This window comes from Neltuma alba, unplaced genomic scaffold, assembly GCF_004799145.2.
Source record: "Neltuma alba isolate B1F8T4 unplaced genomic scaffold, ASM479914v2 tig00012014_pilon, whole genome shotgun sequence".
Classification (NCBI taxonomy): domain Eukaryota; kingdom Viridiplantae; phylum Streptophyta; class Magnoliopsida; order Fabales; family Fabaceae; genus Neltuma; species Neltuma alba.
The window spans coordinates 519946-538319 of record NW_021636585.1 but is presented as its reverse complement, the minus strand read 5'-3'; the positions used below and the strand labels follow the sequence as shown (position 1 = coordinate 538319).

The 18374-nt window shown below is 32.9% G+C and overlaps 1 protein-coding gene across 1 annotated transcript; it reads left to right on the top strand.

The window, feature by feature from the left end:
- The first annotated feature begins 1900 nt into the window (after positions 1–1900).
- Positions 1901–6394, top strand: LOC114721247 (uncharacterized). Its single transcript, XM_028907083.1, has 3 exons — positions 1901–2055; positions 2806–2916; positions 5853–6394. The coding sequence occupies exons 1-3, from the start codon at positions 2049–2051 to the stop codon at positions 6215–6217; spliced, it is 483 nt and encodes a 160-aa protein (XP_028762916.1). The 5' UTR covers positions 1901–2048; the 3' UTR covers positions 6218–6394.
- The last annotated feature ends 11980 nt before the right edge of the window (positions 6395–18374 follow it).

Genomic DNA, 18374 nt, shown 5'->3' with positions numbered 1-18374 from the left:
GTCAATGAGATGACTCCGAGTAAAGATCGAACAATGTGCGCTAGGACGTGCGTTGAGATTGACTTGGGAGCTCCCCTGCTACCATTAAACACATGGGGTTCAGATTGCAAGTGATAGAAGAAGCGCAGGATGTCTGGGGCAATTTGGATTTTGTGGGATGATGAATCAATTGAAATCAAGGATCTCCAATGCCACAAGCAATTTTTGTATTGTGAAATCTCAAGTATTGGAAAAAAACAGCCGGTTGTTTACCATAATTTATGCAAGTCCTAAGGAAGTCGAAAGAAGAGATGATCTATGGGAGAAACTAGAAAACTTAGCAAAAACAATGTCCACCCTGTGGCTCCTAATAGGAGATTTCAATGATATTAAGTCAAACAATGAGCCACGTGGTGGAAAAGGGATAAATGAACGAAGATGCTAAAGGTTCTATGCAAAAATTGATACATGCAACCTGATTCATTTACACATTGAAGATGCAAGGTACACCTAGAGAGGACCAAGAGTGGGGCTGAGTTCAAGGCTATACAAGAAACTTGATAGAGTAATGTGCAATACTTATTGGCAAAACCTATATTGCGATGCGGTAGCTCGAGTGGGGACAAGGCTGCATTCAGATCACCACCGTCTCCACATTAACTTAAAGGGCCAGAAGCAGAACGCTTGACGACAACCTTTTCAGTTTGAAGCAATTTGGGTGAAGCATAAAGATTTCAAAATTGTAGTTCGTATAACAACTGGACATGTGAGAAGGAAATTCAAGATGAGCTAAACGATCTGGTGCCAAGTTTATTGGACTGGAATGAAAATTCATTTGGACATATTGGAAAAAAGAAATGTGAACTACTGCGGAGACTAAATGGTATACAATAAGCCACCCAAAACCAAAAGAACCTATTTCTAGAAAAATTGGAAAAAGAGTTACAAGAGGAGCTGAGTGATATACTAGAAAAGGAAGAACTTCTTTGGTTTCAAAAGGCAAGAACACAATGGCCTTGAAATACCTCCTATTATCATGCAAATACAACCACTAGAAGAAAGAGGAATAAGGTCTCTATGCTAAAAGATAACCACAACAATTGGGTGGAAGGCTAAGATGAAGTGGAAGAGTTAATCAACAAACATTTCCAAGAACTGTTTACGGAGCAAGAGTTTCATCATAAGTGGGCTTGCAATGAACATTCTTGGCCAACAATTCAGAAGGAGGAGTGGGATTATATTGATGGGGACACCATAGATGAGGAAGTTAAAAATACCATGTTTGCTATAGAAGGTTTTAAAGCGAGTTTTAGGCTCTATTCTTTTAACGTTGTTGGGATCTAATGGGATCCTTATCCCAAAAGTAGACCAGCCTAAGCATGTGAGTCAGTTTTGACCTATATAAGTGTGCAATGTAGTTTATAAATGTGTATCAAAGATTACAATCATGAGACTTAAGAGCATATGGTGGATCTAGTATCACCTTACCAAGTTAGCTTTCTACCAGGTAGGAATATTCATGATGATATTATAATTGTAAATGAAATACTGCACTCTGAGGAAGAAGAAGGGTATTTTGTGGCATGGAGGGAAATTGAGCAGCTTCAAAACTTCCAAGGGATTTCAACAAGGGGACCCTCTCTCTCCTGATCTCTTTGTGCTTCGCATGGGGAAACTCACTCATATGATCCTAGACAGAGTGCAAGCGAAAGTGGAGAAGCTTGAGAGTAGGTAAAAAAAGACCAATTATTTCGCATATGATGTTTGCAGATGACTTCGTGTTATTTGCAGAAGCTGATATTAATCAACTGAACATTATTTTGAATTGTTTGCAGGTTTTTGACAAGCTATGGGGCATAAAGTCAAGAGAAAACTGTTATCTATTTCTCCCTCAATGTTCCCAGTACCACCAGGAGGGAAATTTGTAGTAGAAGTCAATTCAAGCAGGTGGATGAGTTAGGGTGATATCTTGGTGCAGAACTGTCCTTCCCCAAAAGACAGAGAGATATAAAGTCATAGTGCAACGGGAACAGAGAAGACTCCAAGGGTAGAAAGTTTCGAGCTTACCAATGGTGGGTACATGACTTTGGTCAAATCTATAGTCAGCTTTATGGCTTAATACTCCATGCAACATCATAAGATCCCCAAAGGTATTATCGCAAACATAGAAAGGAAGGAGCGCTAATTCATCTAGGGGAACTCGGAGCGAAAAAAGAGATGGCATGTGTAACACCCTGAATTTTTCACATTCGGGAAAAGTAGCAAAGAAAATTTACTAAATTATTTAAAGCCCAGGAAAATTTGGAAAAAATTATGGAACATTTATTTCAAGGACTTAGAAATTTTATGAAAAAGTTTATTTTTCCCAAAATAGCTTAAATAATTCTAGAGTTAATTGCGATAGTTAAAATGACAAATTTTCTCGAAAATTGAAGGAAAATAGCTAGAGGTTTATATTTGAACTAAAAATTTTAGGATAATTATTTTATGAGATAAAGGAGCTAATAGAGGCATAAAATCCTTAAAATGAATTAAGGATTAATGTATGGAATTAAGGGCTATATTCTTAAAAAAATTCAAGAAGGGAGTTAATTATTTACCCGAAATTTTTAGAAAAATTATTTTACAGGTCAAAGAAGATAATGGAGAAGGAAAATCCAAACAAAACATTATGGAAAAATTTCTGGACTTATTCTATGATTTCAGAAATTTAGTGAAAGGATGAAATTGGAAATAAGAAAGGTTAGAGGGGTAAAATGGTCTTTTTGAGATTCCCCAGCTCATTCAACTCATCTGAAACTCCTCCTTCCCTTCTATTTCCATCAGACCAAAGAAATTACAGAGAGGGAGGGAGACCGAGAAAGACGAGAGGGAGCGAGGAAGAAGAAGTTAATCGGAGGGCATTTTCCTTGCATGCAACCGGCGATCTTGATCAAGGTAAGCCTCCTAAGCACCATTCCAACCTTATTTCTTTCTGTGGCTACGTTTTGGGTGAGGTTTGGGGGATGGAAATCCGTTTTAGAGAGAGAAGTTAAAGAACAAGAAAATAATCGAACTAAGCTCGCTTGGTTCTGATTATGGTCGCCGGGTTCACTGATAAAAGGCTAGAAGAAGCATGTTTTCTTGGTTGCATGTTGCTTAATGTTGCTGGGTTGTGAGTTACCAAAACAGGGGTCCAATGAATCTAGAGAATGGCGTTGAGTTTTGGGTGTGAATGAAGAAGGAAATACAGTATATATGTATGTCTTCGGGTCGCATGTTGACTGTTGTGTCTGGGTTCGATGTTCTGTAATTTTATTTTTCTTTCTTTCTTTCTTTTGGACTCCCTGTTCTGGTTTTGAAGCATCTTATTTTAATATAATGAATAGAAGACTATGATTTGGTTACTAATTCTAGTATGAGATGTTGGGTACAGTGGAGGAGAGACAATTTTGAAGTTAAAAGCTTTTGTTCCTTTTTGTGGAGTTTTGGGAATCATGCTGGAAAAGAGAAGGAAAGTTTAAATACTATGAATGAGAATAATGGAGCATTAGATATTTGCGTGTGTTTTGGGGTGCTGAGAAAATCAGATTTCTTTTTTAAAACATAAAAGGAGTTAGTTGTTCGATGCTCTTGAAATTTGAATAATATTGCTATTATTATATAATGATATCAACTAGTCATATAATAAGCAAGTTAATATACTGGTTGCTCTTAAATATTAACCAGGTGCCTCCAGATATTTACTTAGGAAATTGTTCTTAAAAGTAAAAGTTAAATACAAAGTTTTTTTTTTTTTAAAACCAAGATGATTAGTTATTAAAAAGGGGGGAAAACTCAGAGAATTAGGATTGAGAGAAGGCAAAGCCATTTTGAATGTCTTTAAATAAATTAATGAATATAAATATAAAAATATTGTCTAGCAACTATTAAATAAAAAGAAATGAAGTTCATTAATGGGTCGAAAAGTTATATTTTGAATAATAGAAGCTAAATGGACTAAGCATTGACCCATTTATATGTGAAATTATACTATAAGATTTAATATATGCCCAAGCCTACCAAGAGAGCAAGTAAAGACGAAATCTAGAAAAAGTAAATCAGAAGAAGGGGCTTAAGTAGTAACTCTTTCTCTCATATACTTATACAATAGCTCTGCATGTCTATTTGTGTCATAGTACCTATATTCTTTAATGTATATATGGTGCTTTTGACTACGAGAGTTGTTTGCTCGATTATGAATGGGATTACAGGAGCTATATGCTCGATTATGAACGGTGGTTTTGATTACAGGAGCTGTGTGCTCGATTATGAACGGTGGTTTTGATTACAGGAGCTGTGTGCTCGATTATGAACGGTGGTTTTGATTATAGGAGCTGTGTGCTCGATTACGAATGATGGAAACTTGTATTCTGTGTGAACTTTGGAATTGTATGTCTGTGTGAATATTAGAACTGTGTATTCCCTTGAACTGGTATTTTGTGTGAATACTAGAACTGTGTATTCCCTTGAACTCGTATTTTGTGTGAATATTGGAACTGTGTTCCCTTGAGCTCATATTCTCTGTGAATACTGGAACTATGTGTTTCCTAGAACTCTTATTCTATGTAAATGCTAGAATTGTGTGTTCCCTCAAACTCATTCTATGTGAATAATAGAACTGTGATCCATGTTAAACTGTATATGCCATGTGAACCTTGTTGGATATGTTGATCTGCTGAGTGCTTATTACATGGCTTGTTTTATATGCTTTGTGAACTTGTATATGTGTATGATAGACTGTTGCTACTACTAGGATTCTTAGAATCTTACTCCTTTCCTTCCATGACATACAACAAAGATAAGTTGCTCGAACAACAAGAGTGTGGTGATCGCAAGGAATTGAGAAGGTTGAAAGAACAAGTTGTTTGTATAATTGGTCATCGATTTATATTTTTGTAGTTTGAACTTATAATTTTTTATTAGCCAAGTATGGCTACCACTCTGTGTATATAAATATGTAGACATGAAGTTATATGAATTTATGGAATGTAAATTTTCTACAAATAGGAAACTATGGCTCTTGAAGTGAACAAATGAATGCCATCTACTTTAATGGCTGTGTGGTGATAGGTTAGTAATATTATTAACTTACCATATAGTTGAACCCTATAAAGAAAATTTCTGCAAGAGTATAATATTTCCAGGATCAAACATGGCTTAGGGGTTTAAAGCTATCGTAATTTGACCCAGCTGACATAGAAAATTAAGGTATTACAGCATGCAATCTCCAAGGAAAGAAAAGAATGTGTCAGCCAAAAGAGAATGGAGACATGAGAATTAAATCACTACAATGTATGAATGAGGCTTTTTTGTGTAAGCTCATATGGCGAAGTATAGTTAACCCACAGAAACTCTGGGTACAGGTGCTTCATGGTAAATATGGAGGGAGACAACAGGGCACAGAACACATAGTGGTGAAGAAGAGTGATCAAAACTCTGGAAAGAAATGAGACAGTTATGGGAAAAGTTTCAAGAGAACATAGAATGTTTGAATAGTGACATTGATAGTAGAACCGTACAGTACAAGTGGAAGTTATTCAAAGATGGATCCTTCACCACGGCCTCTGCATACAAATGGATCCTAGGACCAGAAAATACGCAGCACCAGCAATAGGAAAGGACTGGGAAGCTGAGGGTACCCAAGCGAATTGAAGTATTCATGTGACTTGTTGCTAATAGAAGACTTGCAACTAGGGCAATCACCAAAGCTTGGGATGATAGTAATGGTGTTTGCCCACTTTGTCAAAGGGTGACAAAAGACCAATTTCATACACTGAGAGATTGTCTTCATGCTAATCTGATTGGGAGGAAAATTACACCGACTGAATGGCGGGTTAATTTCTTTGGTGCAGACTGGGATTCCTGGATAGATATAAACATTAAGAATGTCAAGAGAAGCCAAGAGGAATGGACATGGCCAGATACACTTGCAGTAACCTGTTGGTTCATCTGGAAATGGAGAAATTTACAAATCCACAGTCCAGACGTGGAACTTCCGGTGAATAGAATACAGCGTATCTTCGGTTTCCTGGACACTTATAACCATGGGAGATGTTTTGATGCTCTACAAGACACAAAAGAAGAAACCACTCTAGTGACCTGGGCACCCCCTCCTAAAAGCTGGTGTAAATTAAATTCAGATGGGACTGTTTCAACAGATGGCTTAGCAGGGTGTGGAGGAGTTCTTCCATACATCTGGGACAATACGACGTGGTAGAAGCAGAAACTCTCGGAATTCTTGAAGGGCTGCGAATTAGCTGGTACATGAGATTCAGGAAAATAGAGGTTGAATCAGATGCTGTAAAAGTGATAGAGGCGCTGAAAAAGAATGTTGCAGTCACAGGATATACTCATCTTCAAGCTCAAATCAATGAAGTAGTCAATCTACCGCGCTGTGTCAAGTTCTCCCATAATTTTCGCGAGAGTAACCGGTGCGCAGATAAGCTGGCTTCCATGAGCCGACAAAAGGGAACAAGAAGGACGATATGGAACACCCCACCAAGGCGGTGGAACACCTAGACTAGTACGAATGTAATTGGGCTTTGCCCCTTTGTTTCACCCCAAAAATAATAATAATAACAAATGCACAGTTCAAGGAAGTGCAAACTATAACAGGAAAAGGTTCGCTAAAAATGTTAAGGTCACTCATAGACAGGTAGGTGTTTGTCCATATAGTAGTAATGTAGCATAATAATGATCAAATCAAAATTTCAAGATCCAATCCAATTTTTAATTCCATATTACAACTATAAGATTATTCACACCTTCAAACAGGTGCTGTTAAATTTGAAGAAGCTATAATTCTTCCTAAAGATTTTTTTTTTTTATATGTAAGAGATGATGAATAGTCACAATGGAAAGGTCATAAATGCGATGAAGTCAAATAAGAAAGGCAACTCTGTGGCCACCATAAATTGTATTTATGAGAAAATCTTGCTAAAAACTATAAACTCAATTCTACTTGGAATGCAACCCAATATTATCTTGCTTCATTTCGTTTTCTTAAATAAGAGAAAAAGTAGGATTTAATTTGTATTTTTAAATTTCTTTTCTAGATTTTTTCCTCCAATCTTTTTGTCCTCCTTTTGGTAACATGACTTATTTTCTCTCTTAGCTTGGTTTCAAGCTATGAGAGTTGACTGCAGCCAAGAATAGGTCAAAAGTAAATTCGCTGCCACAAAAGAAGAAACGGAGACATTAACTGCAGAAAAAGAGGGGGAATGATCAAGGGGGTGTTTGAAAAGTTATAAGAGTGCTTTTCAAAAGTATTTTTTATAAATCGAGACAAATTTCTCTACATATTTATTTCGTATACTATAAAATTACTTTTAAAACTACAGAGTTTTCAGAATAAAGATGCCACATGAAGGGTAGTCATAATCTACTCCCTAGCTTTACAAGTGTATTATTAACCAACGCATGATTTGTTCAAATATAGTTTGATCAACTTCTGATACCTAGCATCCAAATTTTAACGTTGAAAATAATTATGTAAAGGTTTTAACCCACCAAAAAATGTCATGATTGAAAAGACAATCAAGTATAAGGATCTAATGTCTAATTAAAAATCGAGCTCGGAACAAGAAGTTCGCATAAATCTTTCTTTTTTTAAAACAAAAAAATTGTCTTGAGATTAACATACGTGTAATCAGCGCAGCACGTTTTCCTTTCCATCCTCTAACCTCAGTGGCATTCAAAAGTTATTTATATTTCAGAAAAAGTTAATAATCTAATAATCTTTTGTAGGGGCAGAAAAATGACTTCAACTTAAAAAGTGGTTATACTATATTAATTGAAAATTTTGAAACATTACGTTTTGACTATATTTTATCGAAGCGATATTTATAAATTCTCATTATATCATTAATTGTTTTTTAAAACATATTTCTGTATATTATAATCTTATTGAAAATTTGATAACAAAAGTTGTATCATTGTAATTAAGTTTTTATTTCAAATAATTTAATGACCCAGAGTTCGCACAAACTCATATATATTATGTGTTTTAAATTACATGCACAAACTCATATATATTATGTGTTTTAAATTACATGCACAAACTCATATATATTATGTGTTTTAAATTACATGCACAAACTCATATATTATGTGTTTTAAATTACATGAGTGAACATATAATTATCCTTGTCCCGGGGTAGAGAAAAGCACAATAACTTGGACCAACCTATTACATCATCAACTATTTTCAACTCTCGTCCAGCTCTAATCATTTAGCATGCAAATCCTATATTTTTACGCCGATTGAATGAACAGCTGATGAAGAATTAAAATATGAGTACAGTGACATAAGTATATATAGTATTTGTATAATCATAAGTTAATGTTTATATGTATGTCAGTGTGTGTATTATTAAAACTCCCATTTTAAATTTGTAAAACTTAGTTTTGTTTTCTCAAAATTTCATTTAGCATATGTTAACCCAAAAGATTTGAAAATGAGCATATACAATAGATATTAGTTCTGCTATTTAGAAGGGAAAAAACTCATATAGTTTGAAGATTTTAAATAGCCTGTCAATGTCATAGCACTTATGCCTGCAAGTATATCTCAGTTGTACCCCAATCCATCCAATCCTTATTGATATGCTGTAACATAAAGATTATAAATTGCCCAGCTCTTTTACATTCCATTATCACCAAGCAATTATCACAAATTAATAAAACCAACCATAATAAATGAATCATCACACATGTGCGCAAAATCGCTTATGCATGTATATAAATAGGTTTGTTTTAATAGTAAGGAAAAATAATATCAATAAATAAAAGAGTACATTACAAAGGTGTATATAAATATATACCCGCCAATCCTTAATAAAAAAGTTTAAAAAGTTAGTTAATTATAAGAAATATGACATGCTTTTCCTAAAACACCATAATCATCTTTCTCAATATCCTCCCTCTCTCTTCTACTTGATTATAGTTGAAGAAGTATCCATAGGAATAATTTAAGAAAAATTGAAAAATATAAGAAATAGATTTTATATTTAGGACTAAAATCAACACAACAATTAAGTCTTATATTAAGAATCGGAAGAGTATAATTAATAAATGAATATTCCGAAGTGCGCAGCTCACTAAGAAGATATATAAATTTTTTGAAATCTTTTATGATGTTTTATATATATATACTAGCTATGTCATGCATAACTTTTCAAATTTTTCTCGTATCAATGCTTAGAGAGACTATCTACTTATGTATGGAAAAGGCATATATATACAATCTAATATTCATCATATATAAGGAGTTCAACTAGAGTCTGAATCTCTTAGAATTTTTCTTTTTATGGTAATGTTTGAAAGGAGAAGAGAGAAAAAGATCTTTATCAAAAGAAGAAGAGAAGAAAAGAGGTGATGACTAGACCACAAACATGCTTCAATTTTTTAGCAACTCTAGAGAGAATTCTTAGAGTCCTTTCAAAGACTCTTTTTCATAGAATTCACTGCCCAGTATCTTTGACTTATTTGGAATGGTTTAAAAGTAGTTTTTATGTGAGTGGAGTTTTGTCTCAACTCATATGAAAGTATTTATAAGCACTTATCAATAACAGATTCAAACGAGCCCTTTTATATCTGAACTTTAGAAAGTGTACTAGTCAGTGAGTTAATTAAGCAATCTAGTCAAGGATTATTGGCTTGGGGCAACCAAAAAAAAAAAGACAGGGAGAAAAGAAGAGGCAAGAGAAAAAACGTGTACAAGAAGAAGAAAGATCTCAGCTAGCAGAAGGACGAAGAGATCCTTATATATCAGAAATTCATCAAGGATTTGCAATTGCGGAAAATAACACTTTTGTGCATGGAAATTTTGAAGGACAAAACTAACGGGTCTGCATCCTCTCAAAATCCCTTTTTCTTCTTTTCTTCTTAGAATTTCATCTCCACTATTAGATCAAATAATAATAGATGATTCGAATTTAATATTTTAAAAAATAGATATCTACCTCTTATCTCTCTTATTTATGCAATGGTATAATAATATAATCATAGTTTTGTAAAGTATAAAATATGAACTATTTATTATTATTTGTGAAAATGGGATTTGAGAAGAAAAAGAGAAAGGAGGATTCAGAGAATATTTCCTCCCAAAACTAATAGCCAAACGTTCCTAAGCATCAATTACAAGCTCACAGATTGATAATCTTGATGAATGTGCAGGTGTTCAGTATGAAAAGATTTTAATTTCTTCTTGCTGGTACCAACAATAACCAGTGTCTGACAGAATATCAAATTCAAGATAGTTAATCCCAATAATAATAATAATAATAATAATAATAATAATAATAATGAGAAGAAGAAGAAGAAAATGATATTATTCATATCCAAAACCCGTCAGAGAAAATAATGCTTCTGATAAAACAAAGAAAAGTAAACGAACTGGGAACATACCTGGAGCTTGCAAATTCATAGAGCCTGCCATTGGGAGAGAACACAATCACGCCAACTTCCGCCTCGCAGAGGACTGAAAGCTCAAATGCTTTCTTCAGCAATCCATTTCTTCTCTTTGAAAAAGTCATTCGCCTGCTTACAGGATTTTCAATCGTCTTAATCGCAACTTTCCGTCTGCCCATTTCTCTTTAGGGCTTCGCCTTTCAGATCAAGCACACAATCAGTAATTAAAGCTGTTTTTCATCGAACAAATTCACAAACAAAAATACCATACCAGAAGAAATGAAAATAATTTGTTCGGAAACCTTATAGATAGAAAACACACACACAATCTTTATCAGTAGTGCATATATGTGCCTCGGAAGCTGGAACTTACAGAAAATATTATAGACCTGGCTGAAGAAGTTGAAGATGAGGAATTTCCTCCCTCTCTTTTGGAAAGGTCCTAGTACGGAGGCTTTCTATTATGGAAAGCCTGAAATGGCCGTCCTTTTTTTTTCTTTTTTTTCCTCTCTCTCCCTGGTACAAGCCTGAAACGGGTTTATTTTGTTATTATTATCATTATTACTTTGTTTAACCCAAAAAGGTTCTTGGGCGTGAGGCCTGAACGCTCAGTATTGGTAGTTAATGTCGGAGCACCAGAAGCCGTTGGGACAGACCGTGGTGACAGATGTCGATTGCAGAAAGCAAGTGCATCGCGCGTGAAATGTGTGAGAGTGGGAGAGTTTAAAACATAGGATCCAGCAATCATGGGAGCTAGAGGGTGATTCATATTAATTGGTAGACAAATGACGAGGCGACACGTGGAATCATAAAATTTGGGGACCAGTTTTGGCTGAGGACTTGGCTAGAAGTGATCGACGGGTCAGGTGTTCGGGTTCTAGCCCGCCCCATGTTGTCCCAATGTTGCCTAAAGAGTGTAAAAAAACTTGTGCAAATTGAAACAAAATTTTTCATACATTATATATATCATAAAATTATTTTTGAAATCATGATTTTCTTTTCAATCAAATACCCCTTTCATATTGTTATGTCATTGATAAAATGATAGTAAATCGAAGAAAAACGGAGTAGAGAGAGGTTCTTGAAGATTGAGTACTTTTTTTTTAATGCACCCAATATCCTGACATTATTTTTTTAGAGTGTTTGATATAACTAAAAAATAATATTAAGGTGCTAGGTACACTATAAAAATAACATTAGGATATTGGTTGCATTAAAAAATAAGATCAAGATACTAGATACACCATAAAAAAGATTCGAATGCCGAGTGTACCTTTACTTAGGATTATACTCAAGGTTCAGGTAAGAGATTTTATTACTGTAAGATTCTCTGAAATGTTCAAATTAATCTCAAGTCATAAGAGATCCGTTAGCGAGAGATTACAATTGTAGGTTAATCATGTTAGTGAGAGATTACAATTATGAGTCGACCATATTGCCTTCATTGATATATAGATTGTCATTCTCAGCACCTCCTTTGTCAATTTCAGGTCTTATTAATTGTCAATTATGCTATTATAAATTACCACTCTATGCTATAGAACAGTCAAGTGAAAGGACATGCATTTAGTCTTGGTCAAAAAAAAAGAAAAGAAAGGACATGCATTTACAACTTATTATGACTCAATTGACAAGTTATAGTGCTTCAAATGACAACTTATTATGACCTAATTGACAAATTAGGGTGCAGCATGGAGTGATAATTTGTATAAACATAATTGACAAGTAAAGGAATCGAAATTGACAAGGGAGAGTCCTGACAACAAGATAATGAATTCATAATGGTAGTCTCTCACCCACAAGTCTCTTGAGACTTGAGATTAATTTGAATATTTTAGGGGATCTTACAGTAAAACATTTTCTTATTTAGGACTTGAATGTAATGTTTTTTTTCAATTTTATTAGTGTAAAGAATTTAATAAAGTTTATACATAAAAAGTGCTCTGCAAATTTTGTACACTCAAAATATCAGTCTTTGATTTAGGTGATTCTCATCATTAAAATTTTTAATGTGAGACTTTTCGTCAATTTTTATTTTTCATTTTTAGGAGATATATACGTTCTCTTCTTCTGAATTTAAGATTATTTTGACTCATCCACATATAGAGTCCAAAAAGCACAAAACAAAAAGGTTGACTATTTATTATTAATATGAATTTGTAATTTTTAATGATTAAAATTTTAGAAAAATTAATATCAGTCTTATAGTTTCTCCTAATGTTAAATTAGGTTCTTGGTTTTTTTTTTATTAGGTCCTCCAAATTTCAGTGGTTAGATCCATTAGTCCTTTATGTATAAAATTGTTAAATATAGTCTAACGGTATTTAAAAAAAATTGTTAAGTATTGATGAGATGCTTGACAATTGAGCCACACAATACTAAAGAAATTTTTAAAACTGATTTATCTACACCGTTCATCGCCACGACGGTGTGAAAAAAAGTGACCAGTTGCATTTTTGTGAATATCAGTATAATTTTTACGCTGGTTCCTTACATGTTAAGGGTAAAGAATACTTTTTACATTGGAATTTCATGTGACCACTCTAGCAATTAATATAAATCATTTAAAATAAGTTAAAATAAACTTTAGATACTCTTTACACCAGTTACTTGAACAGCTAAAAGATACTTATCTACACCAGGTATATTAAAGGATCAGTCTAGTGACATTTAATAAGTTTTGGCAAGAATTGAAGAGAAAACCCCTTGGTTTTGTTTCCCATGAGTTGTTTCAATTTATGTAATGTGTCTTATATTCAAAAGTTATCACCATCTATATAAACTCTAAACTAAAATCTTCTTCTCTATTGTTTTCTAGAAACATCTTCTTTCTCCTCTTTTTTTTTTTTTTAAATGTATAAACTCATATTCCAGCCACCAAACACAAAATATTTAGTACAAAAAAGTAAATAATTGATGAATCCCTAATTTAATACCTATATTATAAAATAGTTTAGAAATCACCCATAATAGAAAAAGGATTAAACTAGGGTGTTGAAAACATGACCATGGCTAATGAGGATTTAACTTATTTCAAAGGCATCATAAAGGATATTAGGCAGCACACAAGAATTCCCACAAACCCAACAACAATTTGAACAAGGCCCAGCGGTAACCGCCTACAAACCCATAACAACATCCCTTCTAAGGAGACTTGAGGCACAAGAAACAAAAGGTCAAAGCTCAACCCACAAATCTCCCAACATAGTCACAACATAATTGAAATCATCATCAATATATAAGTTATAAAATATTATTACTACATTAATGAAAGTTTTATTATCACATCATTACATTATCTTTAATGATCTTAATCAAAGTTAATCATAGATATCAAAAAAGAAAAATTGGCCCCTTTGAAAATTTTATTTGTAAGAAGGACCGATAAATTACATAAGAAGTGCCGGTCTCAACAAATTTTGTACATTACTTAAAAGTTTTATACATAAAATTTTGTACTATCATTTACATCATTCCAGCCAATAAAATTGTCAATAAATAATCCATTCATTAATTTTCCCTATGTCTAGGCAATGTATTTTTGCATTTGTTTTTTTTCCCTTAATTAATCTTATTTCCGCACAATTTGATTGATATAAGTCTCTCTGCGCCCCTCCTCTTGCGATAAATCGTTATGTGTGTTTACTTCTTTCTCCACTTCTCCGTTCTCTTTACAGAACTCAAAAGCAGAATAAAAATTCAAAATTAAAGCAATCAATGTCAATTCCAGACCCTTTGATGGTTATTAAAAATAGCAGTCCAGATCCCTTTGAAATCTGAGATAAAAGAATTAAGCAACGTAACTTGGCATCAAATTCAATGGTTCCAAACCAGAAAAAGATGAAGGGGAAAATAAAAGCAGGAGTCATTAATTACTTGCTTCCCTTTTTTTTTTTTTAAATTTCAAAATCAGATGAGCGTTGGCTAGCTCATGACAAATTAAACAATTAATTAATAAAGCATAAGTTGTATAACTCACCGTGACTTTCTCCAACTATAACTCAGATTCAATAGCTTCAAATTCGGAAACCACTCCGCAAAAGTTGAGTGCCAAGCTGCCAGCTAGGTAGCTGCCGGAGAGCAATGAATAAGAGAATTCATGAATATTGAAGGAAGAGGAATTTGAATTGAAGTTCATAAATCAGAAAATATGGATGAGGGTGGGATAATTGTGGTACTTACATACCAAGAAGCGATCTGATCAGGCGTTGCCTCAGCTCAAGCACTGACCTTTGTTGGAAGAGTAAAGAACCGTAGAGAATGAAGAGGTCAATGTATATAGGTCCCTTCGTGGTAAATACATATTTATAAGTTTCAAATGTGAAGAGAATATGGTCCATTTTATAAGTTTAATTTGAGTTTGTTTTATCATTTAATGTATTTGTTTTTATTTTATCCTTAATTATTTATTCTATCTTTTTTGTCATATTCTCTCTTATTGTGTTTTCCCACATATTTTTTTCATTTTTTTTCATGTATGATAAGGACATAATCGGAAAATATATATTTAATTTATTTATTATTTTTAATTAATCCTATCTAATTTTTCATTATTTGCAAATTAATTATTTGAACATTATAATAAAGACATGGAGCGAGATCAATAATTGGAAATTTCTATGCATCTCTTATTCATTACCAACCTCCATGATTAGTATATGAAAATTTCGACGCGTCTTCCGTCGTCTTATTCATTGACTTTCTTTATGAGTATATGGAAATTTCCACGCATCTTCTATCATCTTAGATAGTGTGCTTCCACTATGAACGGTGTTGGTGCTCATTACTAAGGAGGAGGATCGTGGCTGTTGCTCCGTCAGATTATTCATGTTCGATTTATTTTGAAAACTTAATTTAATTTTCTGACTAAAGTCATTATTATTTTTCACATTGAAAATTAATATATATATGATTTTATATTTTTTTAAAAAATAATTTTAAAATGAACATTAAAACATAAAATATGACTGAGAACATCTAATTTTAATTTAAACGATTGACATGAACAAAATATGCACAATAAGTATTATTGAATATGATGAACCCGCTCCACATGTTTTTATCTAGGTTAAATTACACAGATTTTCTTTGAGTTTTTTGTTCAATTTATATAAATTTCTTAATTAAATTTAATATAAATATTTCTTTAATTTGTTTAGCTATGAAATTTATTTATCATATTTTCATTAAAACCTACACAAGCTTAAACTTTAAAATATTCGGAAGACGATGCAAGTAACTTTCCTCTTTTTTTTTTTTTTATACAACTTAAAGTTGAAATATATAAATTTATTTGTCATATATCAATTTCTTAATTGTTGGCCAAATAATAGTCAACAAAGAGCGTAGTGATGTTTCTTTCCGTTGTATTTAAAAAAAAAAAAAGAAAAGAAAAGAAAGAGGAATGCACTGCCGCTAGTTAATAATTGAACAATCTATTAAATATTAATATCGACATAGTAGCGTGCAAAGCTTGTTCGGGTGTTTCCAAGCAGTTTCCTGAAGTTCGATTAGCTAAGGTCGAGCTGGGAAGCTTTTCAATGACACTGCCAAGATGATTACACGGGTCTATTTTAATTTTCAAATTAAGAAAACCTAAAAATCAATTAACTTTCTTAACTTATAAATTTAAGTATTATTTAAAGTTTAAAAAATTTAAAATTCACAGCCAATGAGTAATTATATTTATTTGAATTTAGTGGTTGAATTATTTGAATTTATTTCAAATTTTAGCTTTAGAATATGTGTGTGTGCGCGTGTGTGTATGCATGCATGTATTAACTTGAAATGTTGATAATGAAAAAATCGGTTTCACTGTATATCTCAGGTAGTTTTTAGAAAAATCATGTGAATAATTCAGTTTGCCATAAATTTAAACTAATACTGCTAAGAAAGCTCTCGTTTCGCCATTATGATTTCGAACCTTCCACCAAATGCCTAGATCAAAACCGAAATCCAAGATCATAAATTGAAAATTTAGGACCAAATGTCCTAAATAGATATGAAAAATTGAAAATTTAGCACTTGATTACTTATGTAAGAACAACCCTATATTCCTGGAGTGTCTATCCATATTAACGATGTATATGATTAACGCATAGACTTCTAAAATTCAATTAACATGGCCATAATTTGATGAGCTAATACTTAAAAATCTATCCATTGATCCTTATTACTTTATTTAAACATATTTATTTACTTGCTATTGAATTTGTGTGAATTGCAAATTACAAACAAATGGAAATTTTCTATAATTTATTTACGTTTTCATAGCTTTTCAAGCAAATATATCAAAGGATCTACAACATCCATAACTAGGCAAATTCAACAGGTGTTTTATGTTTTTCAGTCATGACGCCGAAAATAAAAAAAAATCACAGCTTCTCATCTCCAAACTAAACAATCACATCACGAACAGTCGTTACCCTGGAATAGTTTGTGAGGACCCGACAAATTCGTAGGGTTGACGAATGTAGGGAAAAAAAATGTTTCAGGTTATTACAAATACGGCTAAGAAAAATGCAGAGACTCTTGGTCAAGAACCAGAGAATGCTGACAGATTGTACGTCAATGTAAATAAAGTCCAACTGAGAGCATAGAGTAAAGAAGCAATAAGCGAAAGCAAAAAGAACAAAGAAGAAAGTCTTTGAAGCTTTCGAAGCATACCTGACTCTCTCTCCTTGGCCACCTTTCACTAGTTTCCATTTCGGGTGGAAGCTCTTACAAGTTGCCGCAGCTGAGAGAAATCAAATCAGAGACACCCTGTGTGCAGCCTGAACCGAGGGATTTTATGGTGATTACTGAGATAAATAATCAATATATGTTGGTAAACATCAAAAACTTAGGTGAATTTATCAAGTTCTTTTTTATTTTATATAAATTTATAATTAAATGTTATAACATGATAATATTTTAAAAATAAAAAACATGATAATGATCAAAAAACTTAACATAAATGAATATAAGTAAGTGGATATAAGTATTTTTTTATACCAATCCACATGTTGCTATAGTCGATTCGTCATAGATTCGGGCACTGGGGACGAGAGATGCCGATGGATATATTTGATTCTTAGACGGGCTCGGGTCACGGACCGTTTTCTCCTATTGTGAACTTACAATAGACCGTTCTGAATTTTAACATTTTGGGTTCAATTGTATCACCCAAAAAACAAAAACATTTAAAAAAAAAAACAAAAACATTTTATCAACAGGGATTTGGTCTAGCGGAAGGAGATAATCTCTCACAACATGACAAACCAAGGCTCGAATTCCCGTTGAGAGAGGTGCCGACATTTAGTACCCAACAGTGTCTTGAATAGGATTACCTCCAATAAGAGGATACCTATGCTTTAGCCAAAAAAACATTTTGGGTTCAATTCATGGACCATTTAAACAAATGAATTCAGTAGAGGTTATTCTCTTACTATTTAATAGTAATTTATTTTTTTGTGCCAAAAAATAATAATAATTTATCTTTCTGGAGTTCAATTTACAAAATTTTAAAATAAATCTGTTTATGTGGAAAAAAAAAGTTTATATTTGCTCCTTTACATAAGTTTGACCAAGGCCAATAATTACTTCCAAGTTCAGATTTTCAGGTTAGTGCCAGATAGGCGATCCTCTAAAGAGCATGCTCTTCCTGAACTCTCTATATATCTTTGCCGGCTTGAAAACTTTGATCATATTCATGAGTGCATTTGAAACCCTTTACACAGAAATTTTCATCCTCAATTCCATACGTTTAGGTGAAAGTATTGAGACAATATTTTTTTAATAATATGTATACACACAATTTGATGCAAACCTTGTACATATTATAAAAGAATTTAACAAATTTTATTGTCATGAACTATAAACATATATATAATGCGGCTTATTTTTTAAATTATGTGCCATAATGAGAATTTTATTTACAAAATATAGTTGACGTACTACCTCCGGTCCTTGATATAAGATCTTAT

Excerpts from the sequence above, each read along its gene's own strand:
- LOC114721247 (XM_028907083.1), top strand. Across the intron at positions 2,917-5,852 it reads AACCGGCGATCTTGATCAAG|ACTGGGATTCCTGGATAGAT; the intron begins GTAAGCCTCCTA and ends TCTTTGGTGCAG.